Source organism: Ranitomeya variabilis, chromosome 2, assembly GCF_051348905.1.
Source record: "Ranitomeya variabilis isolate aRanVar5 chromosome 2, aRanVar5.hap1, whole genome shotgun sequence".
In the NCBI taxonomy this organism is placed as follows: domain Eukaryota; kingdom Metazoa; phylum Chordata; class Amphibia; order Anura; family Dendrobatidae; genus Ranitomeya; species Ranitomeya variabilis.
Window position 1 is genome coordinate 1,111,325,599 of NC_135233.1, and position 26,584 is coordinate 1,111,352,182.

Sequence of the window (26,584 nt, forward strand, 5' to 3'; positions counted from 1 at the left end):
CACCCCATGGCTTACGATGATTATTTATACTATTCTGCCCTGGTCGGATAAGCCGCACTTTGTTTTTCACACATCAGATTGAATGCAGAACAAGAACCCATGTGAATTCAGAGCAGAGGATGCGTACTTCTCTGGGCAGGTGATTCCAGCGGCAGGAACCATCTTTGCATCCAGCAGATGGTGTAGGTGCGGGCGGCGGTGAGTGACTGACGCGCAGGGTTGACACCAGGAGACGCCGTGAAGCTTTAATGTAAACAAGTAATTTATTATTGGAAGATAATCGATCGGCTCAATATGTAAACGGCAAAGTACAAGCATCTGATCATGTGAGAGGCATCTACTCCTCACCAAATCAGCAGTATATATACACGGTCAGCTAATCCTAAGACGGGGCTCAAGAGGCGACACATGCACCGGCACACGTGACGCAGAACATGCCACCCTCACATTCTACATTCTGTACATATGGTCAATATCCTGTCACGTGGCTGGAGCCATCATACAATGCGACGGCGTCTGCAACTGGCATAAAGAAGCTTATGACACATCATGGGATTGGCACGCACTCTGCAGATCCAGCTTCTGCTGACTCTTAAGTTTATTTGGTCAGAATTTTGGCACCATGACTGTGAAGTAAGATTACATAAGAGATGAGAGCGTATAGCTATAAATATTAACCCTTATGGTCCTGATGTTATATATGGAATATTGCTAATCCAACATTCACTCACTGAGCAGCACAGCTAGCAGGTAAAGGGTTAAATTCATTGGAAATATTGGGGTTTGACCCCATCTGTGCAAATTTCTGAATTATAAGTGCAAGCTGAGCGCTACATATGAGTATTAGTGTCTGTAGTGAGGGCTCCAGCGCAGTAGAGCTCCCTCTCATATTCTGCTGGTGGAGAGCACATCTCCAGTGTCCCTTGTCTGAGATGAAGCCTTGACCTCGCTGACAATCACGATGGAGGCAAATGTCTCAATAAAGGCAACTCCTGGACGGAGACATTCACAAGTCATCATCACCAATGCCCTCAAAGGCGTAATTTCCATGGAAGTCCTCAGCGCTGACATCATTGTTGGAGCTCGAGTTGCTGATTCCTTTAAGTCCAACAGAACTGAGCTTACTCTGTGGAAATATCACAAACACATGGTAAACACCCAGAAATAAAACATGGCCAAGCCTACTCTGCAGGTACATCACATACATGAGGAGAACAGCCGGGAATGAAACATGGCCAAGCCTACTCTGAGGGAACACCACATCCACAAAGAATAATAAATCGCGGCCAAGTCTACTCTGCAGTAACATTACATCCACGAAGAAAACACCTGGGACTAAAACATGGCCGAGCCTACTCTGTGGGAACTTCTCATCCACGAGGAGAACAGCAGGGAATAAAACATGGCTGAGCCTACTATGAGGGAACACCACATCCACAAAGAACAAATCACGTCCGAGTCTACTCTGCGGGAACATCATATCCACGAGGAATACAGCTGAGAATAAATCATGGCCAAGCCTACTCTGAGGGAACACCACATCCATGAAGAATAAATCATGGCCGAGTCTACTCTGCAGGAACATCACATCCGCGAGGCGAACAGCTGGGAGTAAAACATGGCTGAGCCTACTCTACTGGAACATAACATCCACCAGGAGAGCAGCCGGTAATAAGACATGGCCAAGCCTACTCTATGGGAACATCACATCCACTAGGAGAACAGCTGGGAATAAAACAAGGCCGAGCCTACTCTACGGGAACATCACATCCACTAGGAGAACAGCTGGGAATAAAACAAGGCCAAGCCTACTCTACGGGAACATCACATCCACTAGGAGAACAGCTGGGAATAAAACATGACCGAGCCTACGCTGTGGGAACATCACATCCAAGAGGAGAACAGCCGGGAATAAAACATTGCTGAGCCTACTCTGAGGGAACACCACATCCACAAAGAATCACGGCCGAGTCTACTCTACGGGAACATCACATTCATGAGGAAAACAGTCAGGAATCAAACATGGCCGAGTCTACCTTGCTGGAACATCACATCCATTAGGAAATCACCTAGGAGTAACACATGTCCGAGCCTACTCTATGGGAACATCACATCCACGAGGAGAACAGCCGGGAATAAAACATGACTAAGCCTATTCTACGGGAACATCACATCCATTAGGAGACCACTTGGGAATAAAAGACGGCAGCGCCTACTCTACCGGAACATCACATCAACGAGGAGAACAGCTGGGAATAAAACATGGCTGATCCTACTCTATGGGAACATCACATCCATTAGGAGAACGGCTGGGAATAAAACATGGCTGAGCCTACTATGTGGGAACATCACAAGTATGAGGAAAACAGCCAGGAATAAAACATGGCCAAGCCTACTCTGCGGGAACCTCACATCCACGAGGCCGAATCTACTCTGTGGGAACATCATATTCACAAGGGGAACACCCGGGAATAAAACATGGCTGAGCTTACGCTGCGGAAAAATTACATATACGAGAACACCCAGGATTAAAACATGGCCGAGCCTACTATACGGGAACATCACATCCACTAGGAGAACACCTGGGAATAAAACATGGCCGAACCTACTCTACGAGAACATGTCATCCTTTAAGAGAACAGCTGGGAACAAAACATTGCCGAGCCTATTCTATGGGAACATCACATCCATTAGGAGACCACTTGGGAATAAAACACGGCCGAGCCTACTCTACCGGAACATCACATCCACGAGGAAAACAGCTGGGAATAAAACATGGCTGATCCTACTCTACGGCAACATCACATCCACAAGGAGAACAGCCGGGAATAAAACATGGCCGAGCCTATTCTACGGGAACATCACATCCATTAGGAGACCACTTGGAAATAAAAGACAGCCGAGCCTACTCTACCGGAACATCACATCTACGAGGAGAACAGCTGGGAATAAAACATGGCCGAGTCTACTCTGCAGGAACATCACATCCAGGAGAACAGCTGGGAATAAAACATGGCCAAGCCTACTCTACAGGAACATCACATCCACTAGGAGAACAGCTGGGAATAAAATATGGCTGAGCCTACTATGTGGAAACATCACAACTATGACGAAAACAGCAAGGAATAAAACATGGCCGAGCCTACTCTGTGGGAACCTCACATCCACGAAGAATAAAACACAGCCGAATCTACTCTGTGGGAACATCACATTCACAAGAGGATCATCCGGAAATAAAACATGTCTGAGCTTAGGCTGCGCAAAAATTACATACATATACGAGAACACCCAGGATTAAAACATGGCCGAGCCTACTCTACGGCAAGATCACATCCACTAGGAGAACACCTGGGAATAAAATATGTCCGAACCTACTCTACGAGAACATCACATCCACGAGGAGAGCACCTGGGAATAAAATATGACTGAGCCTACTCTACGAGAACATCACATCCACTAGAACACCTGGGAATTAAACATGGCCGAGCCTATTCTACGAGAACATCACATCCACTAGAACACCTAGGAATAAAACATGGCTGAGCCTACTCTACGGGAATATCACATACACAAGGAATTATACACGGCTGAGCTTACGCTCACAAACACGAGAACATCCAGGAATATAGCACATCCGAGCCTACTCTGCAGGAACATCACATCCACGAGGAGAACACCCAGGAAGAAAACATGGCTGAGCTTACTGTGTGGGAACATCACATATATGAGGAGAACACGAGGAATAAAACATGACTGAGTTTCCTCTGCGGAACATCACATACAGTGGGGAAATTAAGTATTTGATACACTTCCGATTTTGCAAGATTTCCACCTACAAAGAATGGAGAGGTCTGTAATTGTTATCGTAGATGCACTTCAACTGTGAGAGACAGAATCTAAAGATAAAATCCAGAAAATCACATTGTAGGATTTTTACATAATTAATTTGCATTTTATTGCATGAAATAAGTATTTGATCACCGACCAACCGGTAAGAATTCTGACTCTCACAGACCTGTTAGTTTTTCTGTAAGAAGCCTCCTACTGTGCACTCATTACCTGTATTAATTGCACCTCTGATCTCGTTACCTGTATACACTGTGTTCCAAATTATTATGCACAAAGAGTTTAGGAGTGATAAGGTTAGAATTTTTTTGTTTGTCATTTAAGCTCATTGCTGGTGATGTGTGTCAGGGCTCTTTACATCACTGAAAGCAATTGCAGAGACCTGTGCACATTAGTTTGGCCGGTGTGTCCAAATAAAGGCAAGACTACTTAAGAAGGCTGTTCCACATTATTAAGCAGCCTACATTTTTTGCCAAAATGGGAAAGAAAAAGGATGTGTCGGCTGCTGAGAAGCAACAAATTGTGGAGTATTTAGGTCAAGGCATGACTACAATCAACATTGCCAAGACAATTCATCGTGATCATCGCACAATCAAGAAGTATGTAGCTGATTCCCAGCGCACACGTGTGCGTGCTGATAAGGAAAAATTGAGGACTCTTTCCAACAGGCAATTGCGTAAGGTTAAAAGAGCAGCTGCAAAAATGCCTTGTCATAGCACCAGACAAGTTTTTGAAGCTGCTGGTGCCTCCAACGTCCCCAGAACAACAAGATGCAGGGTCCTTCAGAGGTTTGCAGCTGTGCGTAAGCCATCCTGTCAACCACCTCTATCCACTGCACACAAGCAGAAATGGCTCCAGTGGGCCAAACGATACATGAAGACTGACTTCCAAACTGTTGTGTTCACCGATGAGTGCCGTGCAACGCTCGATGGTCCAGATGGATGAAGTGGAGGATGTACACCCCATGAAAACACGGCTAAGGCGCCAACAAGGAGGAGGTGGAGTAATGTTTTGGGCTGGAATCATGGGGAGAGAGATTGTCGGCCCCTTTATGATCCCTGAAGGGGTAAAGATGAACTCCATAATCTACGTGGAGTTTCTTAAACAACACTTCCTGCCATGGTTCAAGAGGAAGAACCGTGCTTTCCGCAGCAAGATCATTTTCATGCACGATAATGCACCGTCTCATGCTGCAAAAAACACATCTGCATCTCTGGCTGCTATGGGCATAAAAGAGGACAAACTTATGGTGTGGCCACCATCTTCCCCTGACCTCAACCCCATTGAGAACCTCTGGAGCATCATCAAAAGGAGTGTCTATGATGGCGGGAGGCAGGTCACATCTAAGCAACAGCTCTGGGAGGGTATTCTGTCCACATGCAAAACAATTGGAGCAGAAACCATCCAAACACTGACAAATGCAATGGACGAGAGAGTTCAGAAGCTTCTTTCCAACAAGGGGTCCTATGTGCAAATGTAACATCACCTAGAATAAAGGTTTCACTTGATAACTGTTTGATTTCATTTTGTAATAAGCTGATAATGCTTATAACTTCACAATTGGCCATTTTTTTGTTCAAAATAAAATAAAAAAGGTTGAAAACTCTGCTGTGCATAATAATTTGGAACATGCATTTTAAGTGTTTATTTGTTTTAAAAAGATCCTGTTTTCATAGGCAGTTTGTTCCAAAACATTGCAATTATACTAGAATAGTAGATGACTGGAAAATAACAATGACTGCAATTCAGATAGGTAATTTACAGAAAATAGGAGGAAATATGATTTACATAATAATTTGGAACACAGTGTATACTTATTTTCCTCACGGTATACGATGAGAACATGAGGAATAAAACATGGCCGAGTATACTCTGTGGGAACATCACAAACACGAGGAGAACATCCAGGAATCAAACATTGCCCCAACCGGTGAATGGGCTAGAAGAGAGTAGACCGTTCATGTGGGAGAAAGGCCACAACAGCTCATGGATGACCACTCCTCATAGTGAGGGCTCTCCTGACCTTCCTGCTTACGTCAAGGAAATGTGGCAAACAATGACTTGGAACCCAATGCAGGACAGGACATATAGGAATGTCCTGAAGAGGCCGGGCTGTTAACACTTACTGACAGCTTGACGATGGGTTCCCTGCTTCCATCTGGAGAGTCCTGCGGACACAGAAAGAAAGGGTTCAGGTCGTGATGAAGATTGAGTAGCTGAGGGAGGAGACTGCATGATCACTAAGTAACGAAGATGTGGAAACTTGGTTCTTACCAAAACTGGTGGAGATTTTATGGCCTGTTGACTGTCAGACCGCCGCACCAAACAGGACGGTCTTTTCCGTGACATCTGTGAAAAGGTAGAGGTATAGTTTAGAGAATCCAACCCCAAGACAGACTGGTACATACAAGATAAGGTATCAACAAGACATGGAAAGAAACTTGCATAACATGACCGCCATGACTCCATCCAAGGGAGCCTTGTTATATTGTACAGATTTCATCCAACAAGGGTAGACCTAACGTCATTACTGCAGTGTTCCCTGTGTAACACGAGCTTATCCCACGGATGGCTCCACGGGATACTAGGAGCTCTCCATCATCCTTTATCTACCCAGAGCTCTGGTTTTATCCTCATGTGAAGGTCCTGAGCTCGACATTTTGGGACCTTGGGTCTCCTGGTCGTCCAGGATTTGAGTGCTTCATATAAAAGAAGGTTAATATGAACAATCCAGCTCTGGTGTTAATCCTGCGGCAGCTTTACCCCACATTGGGTTATATTTGGGATTACATAGGACCCATCACCTCCACACGTACTGTGGTATACTACAGTAAGGACACTAAAGAAACTGGAGATAAATCACCACTCGAAGAATAATGACGTCAATGAGGGAATCATAGGTTATAGGGGCCGCCATCTTGGGGTTGGCAATATAGTTCTCATTTGCTCCAGCTCCTGCCTGCGGATTATGGAGCTGGCGCCTGCGGGACCTCAGCAGACACAGAGCTGTACACAGACTGGGCGGTCCCAGCAGATGCAGAGCAGGAGCACGGAGACACGGCTGCCGCACAGCACAATCGTCACCACCGCACACAGCAGCCAGCAATCCTGCTCTGCATCTGGGGCAGCACTGCATATCCCTACACTGAGCACGTCCAGTACTAGTCACAGGACCACCAGGACACAGACCGGCAGCAACTCTGCATCTGGGGCAGCACTGCTTATCCCTACACTGAGCACGTCCAGTACTAGTCACAGTACCACCAGGACACAGACCGGCAGTAACTCTGCCTCTAGAGCAGCACTGCTTATCCCTACACTGAGCACGTCCAGTACTAGTCACAGGACCACCAGGACACAGACCGGCAGCAACTCTGCATCTGGGGCAGCACTGCTTATCCCTACACTGAGCACGTCCAGTACTAGTCACAGGACCACCAGGACACAGACCGGCAGCAACTCTGCATCTGGGGCAGCACTGCTTATCCCTACACTGAGCACGTCCAGTACTAGTCACAGGACCACCAGGACACAGACCGGCAGTAACTCTGCATCTAGAGCAGCACTGCTTATCCCTACACTGAGCACGTCCAGTACTAGTCACAGGACCACCAGGACACAGACCGGCAGCAACTCTGCATCTGGGGCAGCACTGCTTATCCCTACACTGAGCACGTCCAGTACTAGTCACAGGACCACCAGGGAACAGACCGGCAGTAACTCTGCATCTAGAGCAGCACTGCATATCTCTACACTGAGCACGTCCAGTACTAATCACAGGACCACCAGGACACAGACCGGCAGTAACTCTGCATCTGGGGCAGCACTGCTTATCCCTACACTGAGCACGTCCAGTACTAGTCACAGGACCACCAGGGAACAGACCGGCAGTAACTCTGCCTCTAGAGCAGCACTGCTTATCCCTACACTGAGCACGTCCAGTACTAGTCACAGGACCACCAGGGAACAGACCGGCAGGAACTCTGCATCTGGGGCAGCACTGCTTATCCCTACACTGAGCACGTCCAGTACTAGTCACAGGACCACCAGGACACAGACCGGCAGTAACTCTGCATCTGGGGCAGCACTGCTTATCCCTACACTGAGCACGTCCAGTACTAATCACAGGACCACCAGGACACAGACCGGCAGTAACTCTGCATCTGGAGCAGCACTGCTTATCCCTACACTGAGCACGTCCAGTACTAGTCACAGGACCACCAGGGAACAGACCGGCAGGAACTCTGCATCTGGGGCAGCACTGCTTATCCCTACACTGAGCACGTCCAGTACTAATCACAGGACCACCGCACACAGCAGCCAGCAATCCTGCTCTGCATCTAGAGCAGCACGGCTTATCCCTACACTGAGCACGTCCAGTACTAATCACAGGACCACCAGGACACAGACCGGCAGTAACTCTGCATCTAGAGCAGCACTGCTTATCCCTACACTGAGCACGTCCAGTACTAATCACAGGACCACCAGGGAACAGACCGGCAGTAACTCTGCCTCTAGAGCAGCACTGCTTATCCCTACACTGAGCACGTCCAGTACTAATCACAGGACCACCAGGACACAGACCGGCAGTAACTCTGCATCTGGAGCAGCACTGCTTATCCCTACACTGAGCACGTCCAGTACTAATCACAGGACCACCAGGACACAGACCGGCAGTAACTCTGCATCTAGAGCAGCACTGCTTATCCCTACACTGAGCACGTCCAGTACTAATCACAGGACCACCAGGACACAGACCGGCAGTAACTCTGCATCTAGAGCAGCACTGCTTATCCCTACACTGAGCACGTCCAGTACTAATCACAGGACCACCAGGACACAGACCGGCAGTAACTCTGCATCTGGGGCAGCACTGCTTATCCCTACACTGAGCACGTCCAGTACTAGTCACAGGACCACCAGGGAACAGACCTGCAGTAACTCTGCATCTAGAGCAGCACTGCTTATCCCTACACTGAGCACGTCCAGTACTAGTCACAGGACCACCAGGGAACAGACCTGCAGTAACTCTGCATCTGGGGCAGCACTGCTTATCCCTACACTGAGCACGACCAGTACTAGTCACAGGACCACCAGGACACAGACCGGCAGTAACTCTGCATCTAGAGCAGCACTGCTTATCCCTACACTGAGCACGTCCAGTACTAGTCACAGGACCACCAGGGAACAGACCGGCAGTAACTCTGCATCTGGGGCAGCACTGCTTATCCCTACACTGAGCACGACCAGTACTAGTCACAGGACCACCAGGACACAGACCGGCAGTAACTCTGCATCTGGGGCAGCACTGCTTATCCCTACACTGAGCACGTCCAGTACTAATCACAGGACCACCAGGACACAGACCGGCAGTAACTCTGCATCTAGAGCAGCACTGCTTATCCCTACACTGAGCACGTCCAGTACTAATCACAGGACCACCAGGACACAGACCGGCAGTAACTCTGCATCTAGAGCAGCACTGCTTATCCCTACACTGAGCACGTCCAGTACTAGTCACAGGACCACCAGGACACAGACCGGCAGGAACTCTGCATCTGGGGCAGCACTGCTTATCCCTACACTGAGCACGACCAGTACTAATCACAGGACCACCAGGGAACAGACCGGCAGTAACTCTGCATCTGGGGCAGCACTGCTTATCCCTACACTGAGCACGTCCAGTACTAGTCACAGGACCACCAGGACACAGACCGGCAGGAACTCTGCATCTGGGGCAGCACTGCTTATCCCTACACTGAGCACGTCCAGTACTAATCACAGGACCACCAGGACACAGACCGGCAGTAACTCTGCATCTGGGGCAGCACTGCTTATCCCTACACTGAGCACGACCAGTACTAGTCACAGGACCACCAGGACACAGACCGGCAGTAACTCTGCATCTAGAGCAGCACTGCTTATCCCTACACTGAGCACGTCCAGTACTAGTCACAGGACCACCAGGACACAGACCGGCAGTAACTCTGCATCTGGGGCAGCACTGCTTATCTCTACACTGAGCACGTCCAGTACTAATCACAGGACCACCAGGGAACAGACCGGCAGGAACTCTACATCTGGGGCAGCACGGCTTATCCCTACACTGAGCACGTCCAGTACTAATCACAGGACCACCAGGGAACAGACCGGCAGTAACTCTGCATCTAGAGCAGCACGGCTTATCCCTACACTGAGCACGTCCAGTACTAATCACAGGACCACCAGGGAACAGACCGGCAGTAACTCTGCATCTAGAGCAGCACTGCTTATCCCTACACTGAGCACGTCCAGTACTAGTCACAGGACCACCAGGACACAGACCGGCAGTAACTCTGCATCTGGGGCATGACGGCTTATCCCTACACTGAGCACGTCCAGTACTAGTCACAGGACCACCAGGGAACAGACCGGCAGTAACTCTGCATCTAGAGCAGCACTGCTTATCCCTACACTGAGCACGACCAGTACTAATCACAGGACCACCAGGACACAGACCGGCAGTAACTCTGCATCTCGGGCAGCACTGCTTATCCCTACACTGAGCACGTCCAGTACTAATCACAGGACCACCAGGGAACAGACCGGCAGTAACTCTGCATCTAGAGCAGCACTGCTTATCCCTACACTGAGCACATCCAGTACTAATCACAGGACCACCAGGACACAGACCGGCAGTAACTCTGCATCTAGAGCAGCACTGCTTATCTCTACACTGAGCACGTCCAGTACTAATCACAGGACCACCAGGGAACAGACCTGCAGTAACTCTGCATCTAGAGCAGCACTGCTTATCCCTACACTGAGCACGTCCAGTACTAGTCACAGGACCACCAGGGAACAGACCGGCAGTAACTCTGCATCTAGAGCAGCACTGCTTATCCCTACACTGAGCACGTCCAGTACTAGTCACAGGACCACCAGGACACAGACCGGCAGTAACTCTGCATCTGGGGCAGCACTGCTTATCTCTACACTGAGCACGTCCAGTACTAATCACAGGACCACCAGGGAACAGACCGGCAGGAACTCTGCATCTGGGGCAGCACGGCTTATCCCTACACTGAGCACGTCCAGTACTAATCACAGGACCACCAGGGAACAGACCGGCAGTAACTCTGCATCTAGAGCAGCACGGCTTATCCCTACACTGAGCATGTCCAGTACTAATCACAGGACCACCAGGACACAGACCGGCAGTAACTCTGCATCTAGAGCAGCACTGCTTATCCCTACACTGAGCACGTCCAGTACTAGTCACAGGACCACCAGGGAACAGACCGGCAGTAACTCTGCATCTAGAGCAGCACTGCTTATCCCTACACTGAGCACGTCCAGTACTAATCACAGGACCACCAGGGAACAGACCGGCAGTAACTCTGCATCTGGGGCAGCACTGCTTATCCCTACACTGAGCACGTCCAGTACTAATCACAGGACCACCAGGGAACAGACCGGCAGTAACTCTGCATCTAGAGCAGCACTGCTTATCCCTACACTGAGCACGTCCAGTACTAGTCACAGGACCACCAGGGAACAGACCGGCAGGAACTCTGCATCTGGGGCAGCACGGCTTATCCCTACACTGAGCACGTCCAGTACTAATCACAGGACCACCAGGACACAGACCGGCAGTAACTCTGCATCTGGGGCATGACGGCTTATCCCTACACTGAGCACGTCCAGTACTAGTCACAGGACCACCAGGGAACAGACCGGCAGTAACTCTGCATCTAGAGCAGCACTGCTTATCCCTACACTGAGCACGACCAGTACTAATCACAGGACCACCAGGACACAGACCGGCAGTAACTCTGCATCTCGGGCAGCACTGCTTATCCCTACACTGAGCACGTCCAGTACTAATCACAGGACCACCAGGGAACAGACCGGCAGTAACTCTGCATCTAGAGCAGCACTGCTTATCCCTACACTGAGCACATCCAGTACTAATCACAGGACCACCAGGACACAGACCGGCAGTAACTCTGCATCTAGAGCAGCACTGCTTATCCCTACACTGAGCACGTCCAGTACTAGTCACAGGACCACCAGGACACAGACCGGCAGGAACTCTGCATCTAGAGCAGCACGGCTTATCCCTACACTGAGCACGACCAGTACTAGTCACAGGACCACCAGGGAACAGACCGGCAGTAACTCTGCATCTGGGGCAGCACTGCTTATCCCTACACTGAGCACATCCAGTACTAATCACAGGACCACCAGGGAACAGACCGGCAGTAACTCTGCATCTGGAGCAGCACTGCAAATCCCTACACTGAGCACGTCCAGTACTAGTCACAGGACCACCAGGGAACAGACCGGCAGTAACTCTGCATCTGGGGCATGACGGCTTATCCCTACACTGAGCACGTCCAGTACTAGTCACAGGACCACCAGGACACAGACCTGCAGTAACTCTGCATCTGGGGCAGCACTGCTTATCCCTACACTGAGCACGTCCAGTACTAATCACAGGACCACCAGGGAACAGACCGGCAGTAACTCTGCATCTGGGGCAGCACTGCTTATCCCTACACTGAGCACATCCAGTACTAGTCACAGGACCACCAGGACACAGACCGGCAGGAACTCTGCATCTAGAGCAGCACTGCTTATCTCTACACTGAGCACGTCCAGTACTAGTCACAGGACCACCAGGGAACAGACCGGCAGTAACTCTGCATCTGGGGCAGCACTGCTTATCCCTACACTGAGCACGTCCAGTACTAATCACAGGACCACCAGGACACAGACCGGCAGTAACTCTGCATCTAGAGCAGCACTGCTTATCCCTACACTGAGCACATCCAGTACTAATCACAGGACCACCAGGGAACAGACCGGCAGTAACTCTGCATCTGGAGCAGCACTGCAAATCCCTACACTGAGCACGTCCAGTACTAGTCACAGGACCACCAGGGAACAGACCGGCAGTAACTCTGCATCTGGGGCAGCACTGCTTATCCCTACACTGAGCACGTCCAGTACTAATCACAGGACCACCAGGGAACAGACCGGCAGTAACTCTGCATCTAGAGCAGCACTGCTTATCTCTACACTGAGCACGTCCAGTACTAGTCACAGGACCACCAGGACACAGACCGACAGTAACTCTGCATCTGGGGCAGCACGGCTTATCCCTACACTGAGCACGTCCAGTACTAATCACAGGACCACCAGGGAACAGACCGGCAGTAACTCTGCATCTAGAGCAGCACTGCTTATCCCTACACTGAGCACGTCCAGTACTAATCACAGGAACACCAGGACACAGACCGGCAGTAACTCTGCATCTGGAGCAGCACTGCTTATCCCTACACTGAGCACGACCAGTACTAGTCACAGGACCACCAGGGAACAGACCGGCAGTAACTCTGCATCTAGAGCAGCACTGCTTATCCCTACACTGAGCACGACCAGTACTAGTCACAGGACCACCAGGGAACAGACCGGCAGTAACTCTGCATCTGGGGCAGCACTGCTTATCCCTACACTGAGCACGTCCAGTACTAGTCACAGGACCACCAGGGAACAGACCGGCAGTAACTCTGCATCTGGGGCAGCACTGCTTATCCCTACACTGAGCACGTCCAGTACTAGTCACAGGACCACCAGGGATCAGACCGGCAGTAACTCTGCATCTGGGGCAGCACTGCTTATCCCTACACTGAGCACGTCCAGTACTAGTCACAGGACCACCAGGGAACAGACCGGCAGTAACTCTGCATCTGGGGCAGCACTGCTTATCCCTACACTGAGCACGACCAGTACTAGTCACAGGACCACCAGGGAACAGACCGGCAGTAACTCTGCATCTGGGGCATGACGGCTTATCCCTACACTGAGCACGTCCAGTACTAATCACAGGACCACCAGGGAACAGACCGGCAGTAACTCTGCATCTGGGGCAGCACTGCTTATCCCTACACTGAGCACGTCCAGTACTAGTCACAGGACCACCAGGGAACAGACCGGCAGTAACTCTGCATCTGGGGCATGACGGCTTATCCCTACACTGAGCACGTCCAGTACTAGTCACAGGACCACCAGGACACAGACCGGCAGTAACTCTGCATCTGGGGCAGCACTGCTTATCCCTACACTGAGCACGACCAGTACTAGTCACAGGACCACCAGGGAACAGACCGGCAGTAACTCTGCATCTAGAGCAGCACTGCTTATCCCTACACTGAGCACGACCAGTACTAGTCACAGGACCACCAGGGAACAGACCGGCAGTAACTCTGCATCTAGAGCAGCACTGCTTATCCCTACACTGAGCACGTCCAGTACTAGTCACAGGACCACCAGGGAACAGACCGGCAGTAACTCTGCATCTGGAGCAGCACTGCTTATCTCTACACTGAGCACGACCAGTACTAGTCACAGGACCACCAGGACACAGACCGGCAGTAACTCTGCATCTGGAGCAGCACTGCTTATCCCTACACTGAGCACGACCAGTACTAGTCACAGGACCACCAGGACACAGACCGGCAGTAACTCTGCATCTGGGGCAGCACTGCATATCCCTACACTGAGCACGTCCAGTACTAGTCACAGGACCACCAGGACACAGACCGGCAGTAACTCTGCATCTAGAGCAGCACTGCTTATCCCTACACTGAGCACGTCCAGTACTAGTCACAGGACCACCAGGGAACAGACCGGCAGTAACTCTGCATCTGGGGCAGCACGGCTTATCCCTACACTGAGCACGTCCAGTACTAATCACAGGACCACCAGGGAACAGACCGGCAGTAACTCTGCATCTAGAGCAGCACTGCTTATCTCTACACTGAGCACGTCCAGTACTAGTCACAGGGCCACCAGGGAACAGACCGGCAGTAACTCTGCATCTAGAGCAGCACTGCTTATCCCTACACTGAGCACGTCCAGTACTAGTCACAGGACCACCAGGGAACAGACCGGCAGTAACTCTGCATCTGGGGCAGCACGGCTTATCCCTACACTGAGCACGTCCAGTACTAGTCACAGGACCACCAGGACACAGACCGGCAGTAACTCTGCATCTGGGGCAGCACTGCTTATCCCTACACTGAGCACGTCCAGTACTAGTCACAGGACCACCAGGACACAGACCGGCAGTAACTCTGCATCTGGGGCAGCACTGCTTATCCCTACACTGAGCACGTCCAGTACTAGTCACAGGACCACCAGGACACAGACCGGCAGTAACTCTGCATCTAGAGCAGCACTGCTTATCTCTACACTGAGCACGTCCAGTACTAATCACAGGACCACCAGGGAACAGACCTGCAGTAACTCTGCATCTAGAGCAGCACTGCAAATCCCTACACTGAGCACGTCCAGTACTAATCACAGGACCACCAGGGAACAGACCGGCAGTAACTCTGCATCTAGAGCAGCACTGCTTATCCCTACACTGAGCACGTCCAGTACTAGTCACAGGACCACCAGGGAACAGACCGGCAGTAACTCTGCATCTAGAGCAGCACTGCTTATCCCTACACTGAGCACGTCCAGTACTAGTCACAGGACCACCAGGACACAGACCGGCAGTAACTCTGCATCTGGGGCAGCACTGCTTATCTCTACACTGAGCACGTCCAGTACTAATCACAGGACCACCAGGGAACAGACCGGCAGGAACTCTGCATCTGGGGCAGCACGGCTTATCCCTACACTGAGCACGTCCAGTACTAATCACAGGACCACCAGGGAACAGACCGGCAGTAACTCTGCATCTAGAGCAGCACGGCTTATCCCTACACTGAGCACGTCCAGTACTAATCACAGGACCACCAGGACACAGACCGGCAGTAACTCTGCATCTGGGGCATGACGGCTTATCCCTACACTGAGCACGTCCAGTACTAGTCACAGGACCACCAGGGAACAGACCGGCAGTAACTCTGCATCTAGAGCAGCACTGCTTATCCCTACACTGAGCACGACCAGTACTAATCACAGGACCACCAGGACACAGACCGGCAGTAACTCTGCATCTCGGGCAGCACTGCTTATCCCTACACTGAGCACGTCCAGTACTAATCACAGGACCACCAGGGAACAGACCGGCAGTAACTCTGCATCTAGAGCAGCACTGCTTATCCCTACACTGAGCACATCCAGTACTAATCACAGGACCACCAGGACACAGACCGGCAGTAACTCTGCATCTAGAGCAGCACTGCTTATCCCTACACTGAGCACGTCCAGTACTAGTCACAGGACCACCAGGACACAGACCGGCAGGAACTCTGCATCTAGAGCAGCACGGCTTATCCCTACACTGAGCACGACCAGTACTAGTCACAGGACCACCAGGGAACAGACCGGCAGAAACTCTGCATCTGGGGCAGCACTGCTTATCCCTACACTGAGCACATCCAGTACTAATCACAGGACCACCAGGGAACAGACCGGCAGTAACTCTGCATCTGGAGCAGCACTGCAAATCCCTACACTGAGCACGTCCAGTACTAGTCACAGGACCACCAGGGAACAGACCGGCAGTAACTCTGCATCTGGGGCATGACGGCTTATCCCTACACTGAGCACGTCCAGTACTAGTCACAGGACCACCAGGACACAGACCTGCAGTAACTCTGCATCTGGGGCAGCACTGCTTATCCCTACACTGAGCACGTCCAGTACTAATCACAGGACCACCAGGGAACAGACCGGCAGTAACTCTGCATCTGGGGCAGCACTGCTTATCCCTACACTGAGCACATCCAGTACTAGTCACAGGACCACCAGGACACAGACCGGCAGGAACTCTGCATCTAGAGCAGCACTGCTTATCTCTACACTGAGCACGTCCAGTACTAGTCACAGGACCACCAGGGAACAGACCGGCAGTAACTCTGCATCTGGGGCAGCACTGCTTATCCCTACACTGAGCACGTCCAGTACTAATCACAGGACCACCAGGACACAGACCGGCAGTAACTCTGCATCTAGAGCAGCACTGCTTATCCCTACACTGAGCACGTCCAGTACTAATCACAGGACCACCAGGGAACAGACCGGCAGTAACTCTGCATCTGGAGCAGCACTGCAAATCCCTACACTGAGCACGTCCAGTACTAGTCACAGGACCACCAGGGAACAGACCGGCAGTAACTCTGCATCTGGGGCATGACGGCTTATCCCTACACTGAGCACGTCCAGTACTAATCACAGGACCACCAGGGAACAGACCGGCAGTAACTCTGCATCTGGGGCAGCACTGCTTATCCCTACACTGAGCACGTCCAGTACTAATCACAGGACCACCAGGGAACAGACCGGCAGTAACTCTGCATCTGGGGCAGCACTGCTTATCCCTACACTGAGCACGTCCAGTACTAATCACAGGACCACCAGGACACAGACCGGCAGTAACTCTGCATCTGGAGCAGCACTGCTTATCCCTACACTGAGCACGACCAGTACTAGTCACAGGACCACCAGGGAACAGACCGGCAGTAACTCTGCATCTAGAGCAGCACTGCTTATCCCTACACTGAGCACGACCAGTACTAGTCACAGGACCACCAGGGAACAGACCGGCAGTAACTCTGCATCTGGGGCAGCACTGCTTATCCCTACACTGAGCACGTCCAGTACTAGTCACAGGACCACCAGGGAACAGACCGGCAGTAACTCTGCATCTGGGGCAGCACTGCTTATCCCTACACTGAGCACGTCCAGTACTAGTCACAGGACCACCAGGGAACAGACCGGCAGTAACTCTGCATCTGGGGCAGCACTGCTTATCCCTACACTGAGCACGTCCAGTACTAGTCACAGGACCACCAGGGAACAGACCGGCAGTAACTCTGCATCTGGGGCAGCACTGCTTATCCCTACACTGAGCACGTCCAGTACTAATCACAGGACCACCAGGACACAGACCGGCAGCAACTCTGCATCTGGGGCATGACGGCTTATCCCTACACTGAGCACGTCCAGTACTAATCACAGGACCACCAGGGAACAGACCGGCAGTAACTCTGCATCTGGGGCAGCACTGCTTATCCCTACACTGAGCACGACCAGTACTAGTCACAGGACCACCAGGGAACAGACCGGCAGTAACTCTGCATCTGGGGCATGACGGCTTATCCCTACACTGAGCACGTCCAGTACTAATCACAGGACCACCAGGGAACAGACCGGCAGTAACTCTGCATCTGGGGCAGCACTGCTTATCCCTACACTGAGCACGTCCAGTACTAGTCACAGGACCACCAGGGAACAGACCGGCAGTAACTCTGCATCTGGGGCATGACGGCTTATCCCTACACTGAGCACGTCCAGTACTAGTCACAGGACCACCAGGACACAGACCGGCAGTAACTCTGCATCTGGGGCAGCACTGCTTATCCCTACACTGAGCACGACCAGTACTAGTCACAGGACCACCAGGGAACAGACCGGCAGTAACTCTGCATCTAGAGCAGCACTGCTTATCCCTACACTGAGCACGACCAGTACTAGTCACAGGACCACCAGGACACAGACCGGCAGTAACTCTGCATCTAGAGCAGCACTGCTTATCCCTACACTGAGCACGTCCAGTACTAATCACAGGACCACCAGGGAACAGACCGGCAGTAACTCTGCATCTAGAGCAGCACTGCTTATCCCTACACTGAGCACGACCAGTACTAATCACAGGACCACCAGGGAACAGACCGGCAGTAACTCTGCATCTGGGGCAGCACTGCTTATCCCTACACTGAGCACGTCCAGTACTAGTCACAGGACCACCAGGGAACAGACCGGCAGTAACTCTGCATCTGGGGCAGCACTGCTTATCCCTACACTGAGCACGTCCAGTACTAGTCACAGGACCACCAGGGAACAGACCGGCAGTAACTCTGCATCTAGAGCAGCACTGCTTATCCCTACACTGAGCACGACCAGTACTAGTCACAGGACCACCAGGACACAGACCGGCAGTAACTCTGCATCTGGAGCAGCACTGCTTATCCCTACACTGAGCACGACCAGTACTAGTCACAGGACCACCAGGACACAGACCGGCAGTAACTCTGCATCTAGAGCAGCACTGCTTATCCCTACACTGAGCACGTCCAGTACTAGTCACAGGACCACCAGGACACAGACCGGCAGTAACTCTGCATCTAGAGCAGCACTGCTTATCCCTACACTGAGCACGACCAGTACTAGTCACAGGACCACCAGGACACAGACCGGCAGTAACTCTGCATCTGGAGCAGCACTGCTTATCCCTACACTGAGCACGACCAGTACTAGTCACAGGACCACCAGGACACAGACCGGCAGTAACTCTGCATCTAGAGCAGCACTGCTTATCCCTACACTGAGCACGTCCAGTACTAGTCACAGGACCACCAGGGAACAGACCGGCAGTAACTCTGCATCTAGAGCAGCACTGCTTATCCCTACACTGAGCACGTCCAGTACTAGTCACAGGACCACCAGGACACAGACCGGCAGTAACTCTGCATCTAGAGCAGCACTGCTTATCCCTACACTGAGCACGACCAGTACTAGTCACAGGACCACCAGGACACAGACCGGCAGTAACTCTGCATCTGGAGCAGCACTGCTTATCCCTACACTGAGCACGTCCAGTACTAATCACAGGACCACCAGGACACAGACCGGCAGTAACTCTGCATCTAGAGCAGCACTGCTTATCCCTACACTGAGCACGACCAGTACTAGTCACAGGACCACCAGGACACAGACCGGCAGTAACTCTGCATCTGGAGCAGCACTGCTTATCCCTACACTGAGCACGACCAGTACTAGTCACAGGACCACCAGGACACAGACCGGCAGTAACTCTGCATCTGGGGCAGCACTGCTTATCCCTACACTGAGCACGTCCAGTACTAGTCACAGGACCACCAGGACACAGACCGGCAGTAACTCTGCATCTAGAGCAGCACTGCTTATCCCTACACTGAGCACGTCCAGTACTAATCACAGGACCACCAGGGAACAGACCGGCAGGAACTCTGCATCTAGAGCAGCACTGCTTATCCCTACACTGAGCACGTCCAGTACTAATCACAGGACCACCAGGACACAGACCGGCAGTAACTCTGCATCTAGAGCAGCACTGCTTATCCCTACACTGAGCACGTCCAGTACTAATCACAGGACCACCAGGGAACAGACCGGCAGTAACTCTGCCTCTAGAGCAGCACTGCTTATCCCTACACTGAGCACGACCAGTACTAGTCACAGGGCCACCAGGGAACAGACCGGCAGTAACTCTGCATCTGGGGCAGCACGGCTTATCCCTACACTGAGCACGTCCAGTACTAGTCACAGGACCACCAGGGAACAGACCGGCAGTAACTCTGCATCTGGGGCAGCACTGCTTATCCCTACACTGAGCACGTCCAGTACTAATCACAGGACCACCAGGACACAGACCGGCAGTAACTCTGCATCTGGGGCAGCACTGCTTATCCCTACACTGAGCACGTCCAGTACTAGTCACAGGACCACCAGGACACAGACCGGCAGTAACTCTGCATCTGGGGCATGACGGCTTATCCCTACACTGAGCACGTCCAGTACTAATCACAGGACCACCAGGACACAGACCGGCAGTAACTCTGCATCTAGAGCAGCACGGCTTATCCCTACACTGAGCATGTCCAGTACTAATCACAGGACCACCAGGACACAGACCGGCAGTAACTCTGCATCTAGAGCAGCACTGCTTATCCCTACACTGAGCACGTCCAGTACTAGTCACAGGACCACCAGGACACAGACCGGCAGTAACTCTGCATCTAGAGCAGCACTGCTTATCTCTACACTGAGCACGTCCAGTACTAATCACAGGACCACCAGGACACAGACCGGCAGTAACTCTGCATCTGGAGCAGCACGGCTTATCCCTACACTGAGCACGACCAGTACTAATCACAGGACCACCAGGACACAGACCGGCAGTAACTCTGCATCTGGGGCAGCACTGCTTATCCCTACACTGAGCACGACCAGTACTAGTCACAGGACCACCAGGACACAGACCGGCAGTAACTCTGCATCTGGGGCAGCACTGCTTATCCCTACACTGAGCACGACCAGTACTAGTCACAGGACCACCAGGACACAGACCGGCAGCAACTCTGCATCTGGGGCAGCACTGCTTATCCCTACACTGAGCACGTCCAGTACTAATCACAGGACCACCAGGGAACAGACCTGCAGTAACTCTGCATCTAGAGCAGCACTGCTTATCTCTACACTGAGCACGTCCAGTACTAATCACAGGACCACCAGGGAACAGACCGGCAGTAACTCTGCATCTAGAGCAGCACTGCTTATCCCTACACTGAGCACGTCCAGTACTAGTCACAGGACCACCAGGACACAGACCGGCAGTAACTCTGCATCTGGGGCAGCACTGCTTATCTCTACACTGAGCACGTCCAGTACTAATCACAGGACCACCAGGGAACAGACCGGCAGGAACTCTGCATCTGGGGCAGCACGGCTTATCCCTACACTGAGCACGTCCAGTACTAATCACAGGACCACCAGGGAACAGACCGGCAGTAACTCTGCATCTAGAGCAGCACGGCTTATCCCTACACTGAGCATGACCAGTACTAGTCACAGGACCACCAGGGAACAGACCGGCAGTAACTCTGCATCTGGAGCAGCACGGCTTATCCCTACACTGAGCATGACCAGTACTAGTCACAGGACCACCAGGGAACAGACCGGCAGTAACTCTGCATCTGGGGCAGCACTGCTTATCCCTACACTGAGCACGACCAGTACTAGTCACAGGACCACCAGGACACAGACCGGCAGTAACTCTGCATCTGGGGCAGCACTGCTTATCCCTACACTGAGCACGACCAGTACTAGTCACAGGACCACCAGGACACAGACCGGCAGCAACTCTGCATCTGGGGCAGCACTGCTTATCCCTACACTGAGCACGTCCAGTACTAATCACAGGACCACCAGGGAACAGACCTGCAGTAACTCTGCATCTAGAGCAGCACTGCTTATCTCTACACTGAGCACGTCCAGTACTAATCACAGGACCACCAGGGAACAGACCGGCAGTAACTCTGCATCTAGAGCAGCACTGCTTATCCCTACACTGAGCACGTCCAGTACTAGTCACAGGACCACCAGGACACAGACCGGCAGTAACTCTGCATCTGGGGCAGCACTGCTTATCTCTACACTGAGCACGTCCAGTACTAATCACAGGACCACCAGGGAACAGACCGGCAGGAACTCTGCATCTGGGGCAGCACGGCTTATCCCTACACTGAGCACGTCCAGTACTAATCACAGGACCACCAGGGAACAGACCGGCAGTAACTCTGCATCTAGAGCAGCACGGCTTATCCCTACACTGAGCACGTCCAGTACTAATCACAGGACCACCAGGACACAGACCGGCAGTAACTCTGCATCTGGGGCATGACGGCTTATCCCTACACTGAGCACGTCCAGTACTAGTCACAGGACCACCAGGGAACAGACCGGCAGTAACTCTGCATCTAGAGCAGCACTGCTTATCCCTACACTGAGCATGACCAGTACTAGTCACAGGACCACCAGGACACAGACCGGCAGTAACTCTGCATCTAGAGCAGCACTGCTTATCCCTACACTGAGCACGTCCAGTACTAGTCACAGGACCACCAGGACACAGACCGGCAGTAACTCTGCATCTGGAGCAGCACTGCTTATCCCTACACTGAGCACGTCCAGTACTAGTCACAGGACCACCAGGGAACAGACCGGCAGTAACTCTGCATCTGGGGCAGCACTGCTTATCCCTACACTGAGCACGTCCAGTACTAATCACAGGACCACCAGGACACAGACCGGCAGTAACTCTGCATCTAGAGCAGCACTGCTTATCCCTACACTGAGCACGACCAGTACTAGTCACAGGACCACCAGGGAACAGACCGGCAGTAACTCTGCATCTAGAGCAGCACTGCTTATCCCTACACTGAGCACGACCAGTACTAATCACAGGACCACCAGGACACAGACCGGCAGTAACTCTGCATCTCGGGCAGCACTGCTTATCCCTACACTGAGCACGTCCAGTACTAATCACAGGACCACCAGGGAACAGACCGGCAGTAACTCTGCATCTAGAGCAGCACTGCTTATCCCTACACTGAGCACATCCAGTACTAATCACAGGACCACCAGGACACAGACCGGCAGTAACTCTGCATCTAGAGCAGCACTGCTTATCCCTACACTGAGCACGTCCAGTACTAGTCACAGGACCACCAGGACACAGACCGGCAGCAACTCTGCATCTAGAGCAGCACGGCTTATCCCTACACTGAGCACGACCAGTACTAGTCACAGGACCACCAGGGAACAGACCGGCAGTAACTCTGCATCTGGGGCAGCACTGCTTATCCCTACACTGAGCACGTCCAGTACTAATCACAGGACCACCAGGACACAGACCGGCAGGAACTCTGCATCTAGAGCAGCACTGCTTATCCCTACACTGAGCACGACCAGTACTAATCACAGGACCACCAGGGAACAGACCGGCAGTAACTCTGCATCTGGAGCAGCACTGCTTATCCCTACACTGAGCACGTCCAGTACTAATCACAGGACCACCAGGGAACAGACCGGCAGTAACTCTGCATCTAGAGCAGCACTGCTTATCCCTACACTGAGCACGTCCAGTACTAGTCACAGGACCACCAGGACACAGACCGGCAGGAACTCTGCATCTAGAGCAGCACTGCTTATCCCTACACTGAGCACGTCCAGTACTAATCACAGGACCACCAGGACACAGACCGGCAGTAACTCTGCATCTGGGGCAGCACTGCTTATCCCTACACTGAGCACGTCCAGTACTAGTCACAGGACCACCAGGACACAGACCGGCAGTAACTCTGCATCTAGAGCAGCACTGCATATCCCTACACTGAGCACGTCCAGTACTAATCACAGGACCACCAGGGAACAGACCGGCAGTAACTCTGCATCTAGAGCAGCACTGCTTATCCCTACACTGAGCACGTCCAGTACTAATCACAGGACCACCAGGGAACAGACCGGCAGTAACTCTGCATCTGGGGCAGCACTGCTTATCCCTACACTGAGCACGTCCAGTACTAATCACAGGACCACCAGGACACAGACCGGCAGTAACTCTGCATCTGGGGCAGCACGGCTTATCCCTACACTGAGCACGTCCAGTACTAATCACAGGACCACCAGGGAACAGACCGGCAGTAACTCTGCATCTGGGGCAGCACTGCTTATCCCTACACTGAGCACGTCCAGTACTAGTCACAGGACCACCAGGGAACAGACCGGCAGTAACTCTGCATCTGGGGCAGCACTGCTTATCCCTACACTGAGCACGTCCAGTACTAGTCACAGGACCACCAGGACACAGACCTGCAGTAACTCTGCATCTAGAGCAGCACGGCTTATCCCTACACTGAGCACGTCCAGTACTAGTCACAGGACCACCAGGGAACAGACCTGCAGTAACTCTGCATCTGGAGCAGCACTGCTTATCTCTACACTGAGCACGTCCAGTACTAATCACAGGACCACCAGGACACAGACCGGCAGTAACTCTGCATCTGGGGCAGCACTGCTTATCCCTACACTGAGCACGTCCAGTACTAGTCACAGGACCACCAGGACACAGACCGGCAGGAACTCTGCATCTGGGGCAGCACGGCTTATCCCTACACTGAGCACGTCCAGTACTAGTCACAGGACCACCAGGGAACAGACCGGCAGTAACTCTGCATCTGGGGCAGCACTGCTTATCCCTACACTGAGCACGTCCAGTACTAATCACAGGACCACCAGGGAACAGACCGGCAGTAACTCTGCATCTAGAGCAGCACTGCTTATCTCTACACTGAGCACGACCAGTACTAGTCACAGGACCACCAGGGAACAGACCGGCAGTAACTCTGCATCTGGAGCATGACGGCTTATCCCTACACTGAGCACGTCCAGTACTAATCACAGGACCACCAGGACACAGACCGGCAGTAACTCTGCATCTGGGGCAGCACTGCTTATCCCTACACTGAGCACGTCCAGTACTAGTCACAGGACCACCAGGGAACAGACCGGCAGTAACTCTGCATCTGGGGCAGCACTGCTTATCCCTACACTGAGCACGTCCAGTACTAATCACAGGACCACCAGGGAACAGACCGGCAGTAACTCTGCATCTGGGGCAGCACTGCTTATCCCTACACTGAGCACGTCCAGTACTAGTCACAGGACCACCAGGACACAGACCGGCAGCAACTCTGCATCTAGAGCAGCACTGCTTATCCCTACACTGAGCACGTCCAGTACTAGTCACAGGACCACCAGGGAACAGACCGGCAGTAACTCTGCATCTAGAGCAGCACTGCTTATCCCTACACTGAGCACGTCCAGTACTAGTCACAGGACCACCAGGGAACAGACCGGCAGTAACTCTGCATCTAGAGCAGCACTGCTTATCCCTACACTGAGCACGTCCAGTACTAATCACAGGGCCACCAGGACACAGACCGGCAGTAACTCTGCATCTAGAGCAGCACTGCTTATCCCTACACTGAGCACGTCCAGTACTAGTCACAGGACCACCAGGGAACAGACCGGCAGTAACTCTGCATCTGGAGCAGCACTGCTTATCCCTACACTGAGCACGTCCAGTACTAATCACAGGACCACCAGGGAACAGACCGGCAGTAACTCTGCATCTGGGGCAGCACTGCTTATCCCTACACTGAGCACGTCCAGTACTAATCACAGGACCACCAGGACACAGACCGGCAGTAACTCTGCATCTGGGGCAGCACTGCTTATCCCTACACTGAGCACGTCCAGTACTAGTCACAGGACCACCAGGACACAGACCGGCAGTAACTCTGCATCTGGGGCAGCACTGCTTATCCCTACACTGAGCACGTCCAGTACTAATCACAGGACCACCAGGACACAGACCGGCAGGAACTCTGCATCTGGGGCAGCACTGCTTATCCCTACACTGAGCACGTCCAGTACTAGTCACAGGACCACCAGGACACAGACCGGCAGGAACTCTGCATCTGGGGCAGCACTGCTTATCCCTACACTGAGCACGTCCAGTACTAGTCACAGGACCACCAGGGAACAGACCGGCAGTAACTCTGCCTCTGGGGCAGCACTGCTTATCCCTACACTGAGCACGTCCAGTACTAGTCACAGGACCACCAGGACACAGACCGGCAGAAACTCTGCATCTGGGGCAGCACTGCTTATCCCTACACTGAGCACGTCCAGTACTAGTCACAGGACCACCAGGACACAGACCGGCAGGAACTCTGCATCTGGGGCAGCACTGCTTATCCCTACACTGAGCACGTCCAGTACTAGTCACAGGACCACCAGGACACAGACCGGCAGTAACTCTGCATCTAGAGCAGCACTGCTTATCCCTACACTGAGCACGTCCAGTACTAGTCACAGGACCACCAGGGAACAGACCGGCAGTAACTCTGCATCTGGGGCTGCACGGCTTATCCCTACACTGAGCACGTCCAGTACTAATCACAGGACCACCAGGGAACAGACCGGCAGTAACTCTGCATCTGGGGCAGCACTGCTTATCCCTACACTGAGCACGTCCAGTACTAGTCACGGGACCACCAGGACACAGACCGGCAGTAACTCTGCATCTGGGGCAGCACTGCTTATCCCTACACTGAGCACGTCCAGT

At 52.4% G+C, this 26,584-nt stretch overlaps 1 protein-coding gene across 1 annotated transcript in view; it reads right to left on the bottom strand.

The window, feature by feature from the left end:
• Positions 1 to 239: 239 nt before the first annotated feature.
• Positions 240 to 26,584, bottom strand: part of SNX17 (sorting nexin 17) — a 78,043-nt gene continuing 51,698 nt past the window's right edge. Inside the window, exons 14-16 of the mRNA XM_077291991.1 lie at positions 6,121 to 6,195; positions 5,973 to 6,014; positions 240 to 1,126 (exon numbers count right to left, since the gene is read on the bottom strand). Coding sequence (XP_077148106.1) covers positions 1,007 to 1,126; positions 5,973 to 6,014; positions 6,121 to 6,195 — 237 coding nt within the window. The 3' untranslated portion in view covers positions 240 to 1,006. The remainder of the gene's footprint in view (positions 1,127 to 5,972; positions 6,015 to 6,120; positions 6,196 to 26,584) is intronic.